The sequence below is a fragment of the Diabrotica undecimpunctata genome, chromosome 6 (genome assembly GCF_040954645.1).
Source record: "Diabrotica undecimpunctata isolate CICGRU chromosome 6, icDiaUnde3, whole genome shotgun sequence".
Lineage (NCBI taxonomy): Eukaryota > Metazoa > Arthropoda > Insecta > Coleoptera > Chrysomelidae > Diabrotica > Diabrotica undecimpunctata.
In genome coordinates, this window is record NC_092808.1 from 101,734,743 (window position 1) to 101,748,253 (window position 13,511).

General features: G+C 34.1%; 1 protein-coding gene across 3 annotated transcripts in view; it reads right to left on the bottom strand.

Moving 5' to 3' along the window:
• The window catches only part of LOC140443647 (uncharacterized), a 124,771-nt gene that overhangs the window by 98,252 nt on the left and 13,008 nt on the right, over positions 1–13,511 (bottom strand). For all 3 annotated transcript variants that reach the window (XM_072535013.1, XM_072535011.1, XM_072535012.1), the window contains exons 4-5: positions 10,018–10,317; positions 6,821–7,024 (exon numbers count right to left, since the gene is read on the bottom strand). In XM_072535013.1, coding sequence (XP_072391114.1) covers positions 6,821–7,024; positions 10,018–10,317 — 504 coding nt within the window. The remainder of the gene's footprint in view (positions 1–6,820; positions 7,025–10,017; positions 10,318–13,511) is intronic.

The window sequence follows — 13,511 nt, forward strand, 5'->3', positions numbered from 1 at the left end:
AAATCACAACAATCTCTCTACGAGTCTATGATAACGAGTGGTGCAAATTGAAAAAAAAATGAGCAAAAATAGCAACTTTTTCAAATGCCTTTGGAAATGAGAATTTTGCCTTGTTCTAGCCGAAAAAGGATGAGTGTGAAAAATGCATCTGTTTCAAAAATGGAAGTATTTCGGAAGATAAAAAAAAGCAGACATTCAAAGAAAAACAGAAGCATTTACATGCAGTATTGATGGCTCCAAAATCAAACATCAGTACACTTTATCATAGAACAAAACTACAAGTGCACAACCTGTACTTCTACAATCTAATAAATAGTAATGTATTTTGTTATCTTTGGAATGAAGCCGAAGGTGGTCTAAATGCCGAAGAATTTTGCAAGTATTTGAGTATCATTTTTGGAAACCCACATTCTTCCTGAAATTGCTAAGCAAGAGAATGAGAATGGGGAGACCATTACTATTTTTACTGATGGCTGTAGCTATCAAAATCATAATTGTGTTATGGCCAATGCTCTACTGAATTTAGCAATAAATCATAATATAACAATATAACAGAAATTGCTTGAGCCTGGCCATACACAAATTGAAGTGGATTCTATCCACTCAGTGATAGAACGAAAGCTAGAAGATAGGATAATAAACGTACCTGCCGATTATGTCACCGTCTGCCAGCAGGCAAGAAAGAAACCAGCTCCATATAATGTAACTTATTTAAGTTTTGACTTCTTTAAGAAATTCAATGCAGTTCAGTTTTACAAAAGTATCCAACCATGGGGGGTAAAGAACGATGTAAAAGTTACCGATGTTCGTGCTATTCGATATTCACCCGAAGGACAAATTCACTATAAGATGCATTTTACATAAAAATGAACAATCCTTCCTCAAAGAAAATCTACACTCAGAAAGGCGTAAAATAACTGCGCGAACATATGAAGATCTACAAATTATTAAGAAGACTTTGTTCGTTGATTATACACACATGCACACATTTTACGACGATCTTCCCCATGAATAGTGAAAAAACGTTCCATTGTTATTTCCGATTAATAGTAATAATCTACTTTTTCAATAACTTTGATTTACGACTTGGTTTTCCTTTTTTATTAATAAACTCATTTTATTTTAAAGCAACAAGATCTAGTTGTTTTATTTTAAAAGATCCTTGAAAACCTGTGAAGTCCATTTTTACTACCGCTTTTAAATGGCGAAAACCTGCTATCTCCAAAATTAGCACTTTTCCGCTAACAACCAGAATATATCTTGTAAATTTCATCAGCATAAATACAGACATTTCTAAATGAATACAGTTATTAGATTAATATTTTAAACAAAATATTGTATTTTTACAACGTTGCATTCTCCTGTAAAATTAGTTAAAATGGACTTAGCAGGTTAACACTTTAGGGTGACGATATCCAAAAATAATATTTTCTACATATAAAATGTATACTCGAGCAGTCTAATAGCCTGTGGAGCAATTCGAATGTTCGAATTGCGAGACACCGTGTCGCGATCCAGATTATTTGACGAAGGCCTAGAAACTGGTTGAACGAGAACCTTCTATGGAACGAAAGATAACGGAACAAACAATATAAATACGCGAACTTGTAAGCTTCAGTCTAAGATAAATTTTGTATTGTTAAGTAATAAAATAATAAAAATTATTGTGTTTTTAGTGTTAGTCTAAATAAATTAAAATAATTGTTAGAATACTGTAATAAATTTAAATAATATGCACGTAAATTAAAAACTAAATAAATTAATAAAAGCATTACACATAATTAGGATATTAACACAAATTCTATGTAAAGTTGCTATGAAAGTGAGTGATTTAAGTAACGGAACTGCAACGAGAATTTGAAGATAAACATTTGAATTCTGTTAGGAAAATTCCCAATTTAGTCCAACGTCTGAAGAATGCCCTGCAAGAAGAGGGTATTGGAGGAAAGTCGCATAGTTTATCGGTACTACAAACTTATCGCGAATATATACAATAATGCAACCATGACCGTATATAGAAAGACACAAACTGTATAAAAATCAAAAGAGGAATCATACAAGATAACGCGTTATGTCCCAAATTCTTTATGACAGTGCTGGAATATCAGGGTCTTCTAACTATAATGTCACAAATTGGTCACATTGCTCCTGTAGGGATCCTTTCCCAAGTTAACATTCTCTTTTCTAACTTGGCAGCACCGTACTGAAGATGGCCAATAGTCAGAAATACATATTTACGGCTACCTTCCATCGATATACCTATTTTGTTTTTTGTTTTCCTGTTTTGCCAGATATGCTATTACATTTTACTTTTAATATTCACTCGCATTAACCTTTTTCTATTTGTTTTAAACATTTAAACGTTTGGCATTAACATATGTGATGGATGATCTCTTAGATATAGTCATCCCTGGTCTTCCATTCAAAATAACCTTTCTAAAGAAATACGTCGACGATATAATCTTAGCCCTACCAAAAGACATGATTAATGAACTCATACACTTTTAGCAACTTCGACCGACATATCAAATTTACAGTTGAAACAGAAGACAAACATTAGTCAGTCCCGTTCCTTGACACCAAACTAATACGTAACACTAACAACGTAATAACAACAGATTGTTATAGGAAACCTATTAACTTCGGAAGATACATTAACTATTGGTCATATCATAAGCATAGTACAAAAAAATAATCTTATAAAACAAATAAGAAACAGAATTTTACAAATTGCAGATCAATCTCTCTATTATAAATACCTAAAAATCCTTCATGAGCTCATTCTAGACAATTCATACCCAAACACATTACTTACTAACATACTACTCAGTACAACAAATGATACATTATCTGTAACACAAACCATCCCTAACCACACACCACAATAGACACAACCACTAACACCAAATTAACTCCATTTAAATACTTTAGATTACCGTTCATACAAGACTTAACACCGAAACTTACACGAATTTTTAAATCAGTTGATGAGAACATAAAAATCGCTAATTACACAGTGTTAAAAATTAATTCCATATTCGCTAAAGTAAAAGATAAAATACCTGCGGACCATCCAATTGGTCCGCAGTCTATCGTATTCCTTGCGGAAGTTGCAACAAATAATATATTGGCCAAACCAACACACATCTAAAAAATCGTATCACTGCCCACAAGAGTGATAGCAGATTATACCCTAATAGATGTTCCCTTGCAAAACACGTACATGATGAACACCGTATAATGAATTACAACGAAACAAAGATTCTTGCAATGGATAAAAAATCTCAATAAAAGACTCTTCCTCGAGATGGCATTTATTACTCAAATAGATAATTTAATAAATAAGAAATCAGATGTTAAGCATCTGAGTGAGATTTATGCTTATTTACTACACATTGAAAAGCAAACATTGTAAATAAACACATATAACTATTAAATAATTAATATAACACAAATAAATGTAATTTTAAATTTGTCAACTAAAACACACCTTTTCATTAAATCTCAATCAAACAAACTGCTATGACATCAACGACATGGAACTAATTATTTTCTGGTATAATTTAATCAGTAACATTCGATATTTGGTATTTCTGGTACTTAACCTCAATGACAGTCGCTCAACTAAACGTTTTTGTGTTTGTTTTGTTTTAATTTGAATTTTGTTTGTGCTTATGTTATATATATTTAGGGATTCTACAGTATTCACTGCCTTCCCTCGTTCAACCGTTTCCATCTCTCTCTGTTGTTCCATTCTCCATCGTTTAGTCCTCTCTTACTCATGGCGTCGTCTACTTCGTTCCTCCAGGATTTTCGGGGTCGTCCTCTTTTCCTCCTTCCTATGGGGCTCCATTCGGTTATTCTCTTTATCCATCTGCTGTCGCTAGCTCTTCTTACATGTCCATACCACTTTAGTCTTTTTTGTTCTATATATGTTAGTATGTCTGTTTCTATTGATGTTCTTTGCTTTATTTCGTCATTACTTCTCCTATCCATTCTTGTTACTCTGCAGCATCTTCGCAGGCATTCCATCTCTGTTGCTATTATCTTAATGCTGTTTTTCTTGTTTATGATCCAATTTTCGGCCCCATGTGTCATAATACTTCGCACTTATATTTTATAAATCTGCGTTTTTGTCTTCATATTTAGGTGTCTATCCCACCATACTGAGTTAAGTTGTCGGATTGCTGTTCTTGTTTGTCCTAATCTTTGTGTAATTTCTTCCTCTGTTGTTGCCTTTTTCGTGATTATAAACCCCAGGTATTTGAATTTATCCTTTCCTTTGATTGTTACGTTGTCATCAATCTGTAGATCTTCTATGTCTTCTTCACTTGTAGATAGGTACTCTGTTTTCGCGAGGTTAATATCTAGGCCAGCCTTGGTATATTCTTCTTGTAGTTTCTTCATCATGTAGCTGAGGTCGTCTTGGTCTTGTGCAATCACTACTTGATCGTCTGCAAAACGTCTGTGCTTATGTTACATGTCGAATATAGCTGCAATACACATTACATCCACAAACCATTGTACTTGAAATCACACGGCCGTTAACCTTAATTAAGTAAGATATAAATAACAAACAATTATCAAATTATATTTTACCATGTTTTAAATTGTTGAAAACAGTTGAAATCTGTTGAAATCAGAAAAATGAAAAATTAAACTCCTTTGAGATGTGGTGCTACAGGAGAATCCACAGAATATCGTGGACTGAAAAAGTAACTAATATAGAGGTGTTACAAAGAATGAAGAAAGAATGTGAAGTCATAAAAACTGTTAAAATTAGAAAGATTCAATATCTGGGTCATATAATGAGGGGCGAGAAGTACGCATTAATTAGATTAATTATGCAAGGGAAGATACAAGGGCAGAGAAACCCAGGACGACGCAAAATATCCTGGCTAAGAAATTTGAGAAAGTGGTTCGGTTGCAGCTCATTAGAATTATTCAGAAGCGCGGCCAATAAAATTAAAATAGCGACGATGATTTCCAACCTCCGATAGGAGAAGGAACCTGAAGAAGAATAATGAACGGTTGAACAGAGTACACTTGACTTTCAATCAGCTGTATACCCAATTAACCTCAACCTCTTATATATATATATATATATATATATATATATATATATATATATATATATATATATATATATATATATATATATATATATATATATATATCCGGCTGGGATCTATAGAGGAGTGTCACCGAGCCGTACTGCTCCACCATAGGCCGATCAGACACCAGCAGGTTCTAGTCTAAGCCGCAGATTCGATTTCGAATTTTAAACTACTGCGTTAGCCTTTTTTATTTTTCTATACACCGAGCCAGGGTTTGAACGCACATCCAGTTAACCATTCGACAGTGAAGCGAATGAGAGTCGGCCGCCTGACCCGCTAGGCTATCTGATGTAGCGGTAAAGGTAAAATATACTTACTGTTACGAACATGCATTCGGCGTGGCCCATGTAACGGTTGCATCTCGAAAGCGACTAGAAGCTTCCAGCGATATGGGGCGCGGGAGAGATCGATCCGTCAAAGAGTCGAATTAGAGGTGGACTACTCCAGAAAATTCTAGTACATAATAACTTTTATATATATATATATATATATATATAATATATATATATATATATATATATATATATATATATATATATATATATGTAACGCTGTTTTGACTTGAGTTTAGTGGATAAGATATTTTCGTGTTGTAAACTTATAAATAAATATATTTATATAAATTCGAACCGCTCGTTTTATTTAATCTCGCTACATTACTTAAAATCGGATACCAATATGATGTATGCATTTATAGATTTATTAACAGGATTAGAAATTATCTAATCTGGAGCAGAACAAAAAGATCTCATATTAGACGATAACACTACGATAAAGCACTGCTGTGACTACAAATACCTAGGTATCACTATTTCACAAGATGGAACATTAGACAAAGCCATAAGAGAGAGAAATACGTCAGGGAGAAAAGCCATCACAATGTTAAACACCATTTTATGGGACCAATCCATCAGCAAAGAAAATAAAAAGAGGATATATGAGACTATAGTAAAAAGTATCACTTTATACAGCTGTGAGGTATGGCCACTGAAAGAAAGAACACTGTCAACGCTGAAAGCGATGGAAATGGATTTTTGGAGAAGAGCCGCAGGAAGATCTAGAAGAGAAAGGATTACCAACGAACGCATTAGAGAAATAATGGGAATCAAACGAACAATCACAGATGACCTAACAACAAAACAACTTATCTGGTTCGGACACTTACAAAGAATGGACGAACAACGAATGCCAAAAGAAATACTAAAGTGGCAACCAGAAGGAAAGAGAAAACGAGGTAGACCGAGAAAAAGTTGGAGCGAGGAATAAATAAAGAACTGAGAGAGAGGGCCATAGAAGAAGATCTATGGAACAACCGGTCTAAGTGGCGATTGGAAGTCGGAAAACGGCGGAGAACGTTATAAACCGACAAGTAGTAGTAGTAGTAGAAATTATCTATCATTTACGATTTTAACTTGACTTCATTTTATATTTATTTAAAAGAATCACACTTATTATATAAGATTGTTACACATTGTCTTTAGCTTAGTTTGATGGAATACGGCGTGTGCCGTATTTAAATTAAAAGTTAATAAAAGAAAAGATTTTTATGTTACATCATGTCATGTGATGTATGTATATAAATAGAACACTATTCTAAAAACAAACCGATAAAGTTTTTTAAAACTATAACTAAACTAAGTTTTACGTCCAAAATAATTTTACATCTCTACAAAATTCTTTATATTCTAAATAAAAAATATTACTTTTGAAGGGTATCAAGTAACAGTAATTGAGTCCTACAGATGTGAGACGTGTATATCGGATTAACATCTTCTTTGGTACAAGCTTCTACTTTTTGTTTGGCTGTAACTTGGTTACCATTTAAATTTTGTAGCCGGGGAAAAGTTCTAAGACACATTTTCTGAAAATGTGGAGTATCTGCCACAGAATTCTTGTCAAGATTTAACCTAAAAATGAATTCAGTTTTCATCGATATGTTGTTAGAAATATGTAATATGGCAAAATAAGCAGATTATCAGCATCAAATTAAAATTGCTAGACATTGTATGGATGCTTTAATTCCGATGAACTCTAAAAATATGGAGTAGAACATTTAACAAATAAAATTCACAAAATTATGGTAATTATATGGGAAGAAGAGCAAAGGTCTGAAGAGTGGAATATCCATTCACTGTTCCTAATACACAGAAAAGACGATCAGCTTAAATGTGACAATTGCAGATAACCCTCGTGAATACATTATGTAAAATACTTTCTAACAATTTACACGGCTGAGCTCATTCTCTGAAAAAATTCTGGGCAACTATGAAAGTGAATTCATATCTGGATGGATCAGATATTCATATTAAGACAGATCTTTGAAAAACCAGGAAATTTGACATCGACACCTGCCACCTTTTCGTAAATTTCAAAGCAGCATATGATAGCGTAATACAAGTTATATGAAGCAATGCAAAACTTCAGAATTTCTGTTAAACTGATAAGTGTGGTAAAGATGAAAATCCCAAAAGTCATATGTAAAATAAAAATCCAAAATAGCTATTATGAAGAATAAACACCAACAGAGAGATGAAACATGGGTGTGAAGGAGGGGTGGCATTTTAGAATCAGCTACTTCAGACTGAAATACGCTGATTAAATGGAGAGTGAGCATCATGCAGAGTCATTAAAGAGCGATGGAAAGAATCACGATGACATCTCGGCGACCTATCTTGAATGACATACTGGAGAAATTGCCATATCGAGGCACTGAGAAATGAATGTATAGTAATGAGAAGAAGGTTAACAAGAGCAATGGCAGAGCAGGGATTAACCCTGATGTCATCGAGGAGGTCTAAGACTAGGAACGGAAAGAACTAGGAACTATTCCTACAGAAAAAAGGCACTGGAAAGAGCTGTGTGAAACGCTGGATGAGGACATCTAGAGTCACTGATACAGGATCGCCATGAAGTAGTTCCATGCCCGTACGAAATGCCTATGGACAAGAAGCTCGAGATAACACGAGAGCTCTGAAGGTCTTGAAGAAGTTGACAGACATAATCTACCTGGTCTGCAATAAGGACTATGTCGTCGGCAAACCTGAAGTTGTTCAGAAACTCCCCATTCTTATGGCACTCTGTAATAAAGACGTGAATAGTTTGGGGGAGATGGTGTCTCCTTGCCTAATACCGTTATCCAAGGAAAATATGTTTTGTCGCTATAGTACATTTTCACATACCATACTATAAGTACATGAGTTGTGTACCTATGATTAATGCTGCACTATGTAAGAGCTCTCAACATGAAGTTATGCTGGACTGAGTCAAATCCTTTCTCAAAGTTTACAAATATTAATATCAACGGCTTGTTGTATTCTATAACTTGCTCTATCAAGGATTTTATTACTTGTAGGTGGTCATTCGTTCCAAAGCCGCTTGTAAATTCAGCTTGCTCCAGAGGTTGGTGAAAATCTAGCTTAGGTCCCAGTCTGTTAGTAATAATTATTCTCATAAAGAGCTTATATAAATGAGATAACAAGGTGATGGATCTGAAGATTCCAATTTCTGTTATTTCTCCTTTTTTATGCAGTATTATCATATTGCCACTATTACATTTTTTCTGGTGTAGTTCCTTCAAAGAGGCAGGCATTATAAAGATTTTTAAAGCTTTTGTGACGCACTCGTCTCCTACTTCTATCATTTCACTTACAATGCCATCTTCCCCAAGTTTTTTGTTGGTCTTCATATCTTTTAACGCTGATTTAATTTCCTCTTCGGTTATATCTGAAAGTTCCACTGATCATTGATCTTGTATTGCTGGAATTTAACCTCTGGAATCTGAGTATTTTTTTTCTTCTACGGCACTACAGCCCATATTGAGCCTTGGCCTCCATTATTTTCTCCTCCGTTGCTTGTCTGTGGCTGATCTTCTCCATACACGAACTCCTAAAAGGGCTTGTGCGTCGCTGTTTACTGTGTCTTCCCAGCGCTTTCTTGGCTTTCCAACCGATCTCTTTCCCTGCATTCTAGAATTCAGTGCTCTTTTTGGTAGCCTATCCTCTCCCATTCTTATCACATATCCGGCCCATTGCAATCTTTGTATTCTAATGAAGTCTGACAGTGGTGTTTCCTTATAAAGTTGATAAACCTCGTTGTTGTATCGACTTCGACTATCGACGAAAGATTCCGTTTTCACTTACAAGTCCTAGTATTCTCCTTAGTACTTTCCTTTCCAATGTATCGAGTTTGCTATTGGTCGAATTAAGGTTTCATAGATTCTTATCTTTGTATTTCGGTGGACATTTTTAGACCAAATTATATGGGAGAGGGCAAAATAAGCTCTGTTTGCCTGCGTTATTCTCTTTCGTATTTCTCCATCTTCTGATCCGTCGGCATATATTTCTACTCCCAGGTATGTAAACTTTTCAACCGTTTTAATGTCATCTTCATGTATAATATTTTGTGGGACTATATTTCTTCTCGTCTGTATCATTATTTTTGTTTTTTCTGTGTTAATTTTCGGACCTAGCACTTTTGTTTACATTTTTAGCTCTGCGTATGTTTCCTGTGCTCCTGTTAATGTTCTACTCATAATATTAATATCTCAGCATAAGCGGCCAGTTGAACCGTTCGGTTGGTCAGTAGGTTTCCTCGTCCAGTTTGCGTTTGCCTAACCGCATACTCCAGTGCCGGTTAAACAAAGTTGGGGCCAGCCTATCTCCCTGCTTTAATCGCTGCGAAATTTTCAGGTAGGACCCCTGGAACATCAAGAACAAGCAGTACTGATTTGACTTGACTATGGCAAGTGTGACCTTGCCGAAACGTCGCCAAAACAATGGTTTTTCAAAAAACCAAAACTATTTAACGCGGAGTCAAACCCAGAAAACAACTGAAACCACATTTATATATATATATATATATATATATATATATATATATATATATATATATGCATATTTACCTTTTAATATTAGGTAAACCTTTAAGGTAAAAAATCTCCATCAAGTTGGAAATTTCATTGCTTTCCATATCAACATCCTCTAGTCGATAATTTTTATATAGAAACTGCAGAGTCGTTAGTTGGTTATTTGCTAAATCCAGAGTATGAAGTCTTTCTAAAGTGCCGAATCCTGTATCTTTGGTTTCAGTTTCATATAAATATATATTGTTTTGTCTTAAGATCAAAGTTTCTATATTCAAGTTACTTAAGTTTTCCAGCATTCTGATTTTATTGTGAGATAAGTTTAAGTATGTCAAAAACCTAAAATGATGATAACAGTTTATGTCAAAATTAAATAAAAATGAGTTTTTTGCAAAGTTACTTATAATTTTAAGAAACCTGAATAATATCGGTCATTATTTAAAATAAAAATTAAACAATTTACAGTTAAACCGTACGAAAACTCTAGAAAAATCGGTCATAGTTCCCAACGATCGGTTTTGTGATAACAAAGTTCTTCTTCTTTCTCTTTATAAGCAATTCTGCTTATTCATTGGCGGATTGATGTCTCTATGGAAGGTTATCACTTCATATTTTGCGCGGTCGTCCGATACTTTTCTACCGATTGGTGATTTATTTTTTGCTATTTTGACCACACGGGTAATCTACATTCCGCTCATGTGATTATTCCATTGTTTTTTCTGTGTAGTACCTATTTGTTTATAAACTGTGTGTTATATTATCTTCTAATGGGTCTTCTCTGGGTATCTGAGGGGTATTGTTGGAGTAATTGGTAAGAAAATAGTGAGAAGTAAAAAAATATGCACGAATGTTTTGCAATTTTTATATCTTGTGGTAAATACGCTGACGCGATTATACCCGAAATTGCAGAAATTGTATATACATGTTGGTTCAACAAATTCAAACCCCCTGCAAACGAAAATTATTATTATTTGGTGCAATAACCCTGTATATCAGCATTATGGCAAGTATAATCCAGCGGATCAGCAGTTCAGCATAAATCAAAGACAGGTCGTCATCAACTAATTTTATGTAAATATTACTATTTAAATAGAAATCGACGTGATAGGTATTTCATAGAGTTAATAATAAAAATACGACTAACAATCGTAAGTTAATATTTTTTTATCTAATTATTTTTTACTTGTAGTTAGAAGTCTTTTTATGTCCTCTTTCATGTTTTACTGTTGCAATTTTACCTCAAAGACCTGCATTCTATACAGTAGCGTATCTGATCGTATTTATCCATATGTTTCTTTTAATTCTGGAAAATACTTTTTCATTTAATGCCTTTTTGTATATATTTTAAAGTTATGAGTTTCGTTTGCGTCCTGATCCACGTTTACCTGATTTTATGCATCCTATTATATAACTATGATTTGATTTAGTAGTTTCGACTTTTTAACATTTTAATGTCAATCAAACGTCAAGATTGATAATGACATAACCTGTCAAGATTGTCATTTCAATCAGTTGCTTTCATAAAGTCCTCGTAGACATACCGTCTCAGAACTTGCAACTTAATGTAGAGTCATATGTCGCCATGTTACCAATCCAACGGTAACTTTACCATCTTAATTTTAAACAAGACATAATGTAAACTAAATGTCAATTAATAATTCTTAAAGGGTTTTTACCCCCATATTTAGTGGCTACATTCATGTATTAACCTGTAAGTATTAACCACATTTTACATTAACCTTAGTCAAAATTTAAATTATTTCATGTTCTTTTTAATTAAGTGGTTAAATACTTTTTTAGGACACTGATGATGGAATATTTATTCCAAAAACGTTTTGTTTATTTAACATAGCCCGACTGGGTTTTTATATACCTTTTTATAAGAGATTTTATTAAAAATTTAAATGTCTTTTTTCATCTTTTACTGATGCATTTTTAATTTGCTTCAAAAACCTGTAATTTTAAAATTATAGAATCTACACTGTAGCAAGTAATTGCTATGTTATGGTTTATAACGTAATCTGGTGATTGTTTATTGAACTTCAAACATCTTCTACTAATTTTAGTAAAATAATAATTGTACCTTTATGAACTTACATTAGCAATTATTTCAGATGGATTTAAACAAACTAAATTAAGTTTCTGTTATTCAGAAGGAGGCGAAGCCCATCAGATAATTACAACAATTGCAAGAAGATAAACCGTTTAAAATAATAAACGGTAAAATCGTACAAACGGCATTTGGGCAATCGGTTCTTCTGGAATTGGAAGAAGTTGTGGTATTTCGGCCAAAGCGTATGACTGAGGACTACATTCCCTACATATACTCATTTAAAACTAAAAACACCAGCGTCTTTCGAAATATAGAAAAAATCAAAAAATACCAACAAAAAAGCGACAGCCTTTCTGTTAGTATTATTAGTTAGTATTATATTAGTTTTAGCAACAAATAAATAATTAACCCGTAAAAAATTAACAAAACCCCAAAACCTGGGCACGAAGGGCCCACATCCTCGGACACCGAGTCGCCGAACTGGGTGCAACCCGGAGCGGAGACTCGAGGCTCGAGCAAGCAATTTCAGTTCGATGATACGTCACTAGAGAAAGCAAGAAAAGAGCGCGTCACGCTAGCCTGCATTGATCGGGTTGGGATATCGTGTTGGAGTTCTTGTACCCAGAACTTTCACACGAAAAGCATTTGGCTGACAGTTGTGCCCCTATCACGCATCACAGTGCTATAGGGGGGAAAGGGATGGCCTGGAGCATTGGAGCCCGGTGGAGTGACTCCTGTTTTTAACTCGAGTTAATAAACCTTACTCCAATGAATTGTTACACTCAAACGTAATTCTTAGGGGTGAACATGTCTTACAGGTTGTGTTTACTTAAATTACTTGCTTGCTCTTTCGAAATAGTGCAAATTTAATAAATAACTGTAAGTAGATTTTTTATATCCTAAATTTGAAAAATACATTCTGAGGAAATCGCTATTCTTACTTGTGACATAACTAAAAAACTTCTCACTAATTTGCTCATCAATTACTCTAACAAGACCCCTCAGAGGTCAGCGGTGGCTTCCTTCTACCCTTGCACTTCTTGTACACTACCCCCTATATCTCCAGTGGTTACTTCTACTGCCCAAAGCCACATACCTAGGTATCCAGCTATCCGCCATCTTTGATCTGTAAATTACATAAGTCTTCTACTGGTTTTACACTGGCTTTATACATTCTTGAGTTCATCTCAGTATTAAAATATTGGTTTCGCCATATAGGTACTGTCATTAAGGCATCCTGCCAGTCTATTTGCTTTTTGAATTCATAACTTCTTCTTTGTCAAAGTCTACATACCTGGACAGTGTAATTTCATGGTACATATTTTATTTCCATTTCGTGTTTAATACTGATGTCATCGATTTTTATTTTACATCTGACTGGTTGAGAACATCTTAATATATAAAATATTTTAAAACCGGTCACTTTCACTTTTTATAATCTTTATTTGACACACCAAGCTTCTTGGCGTCGGCGTCTTCC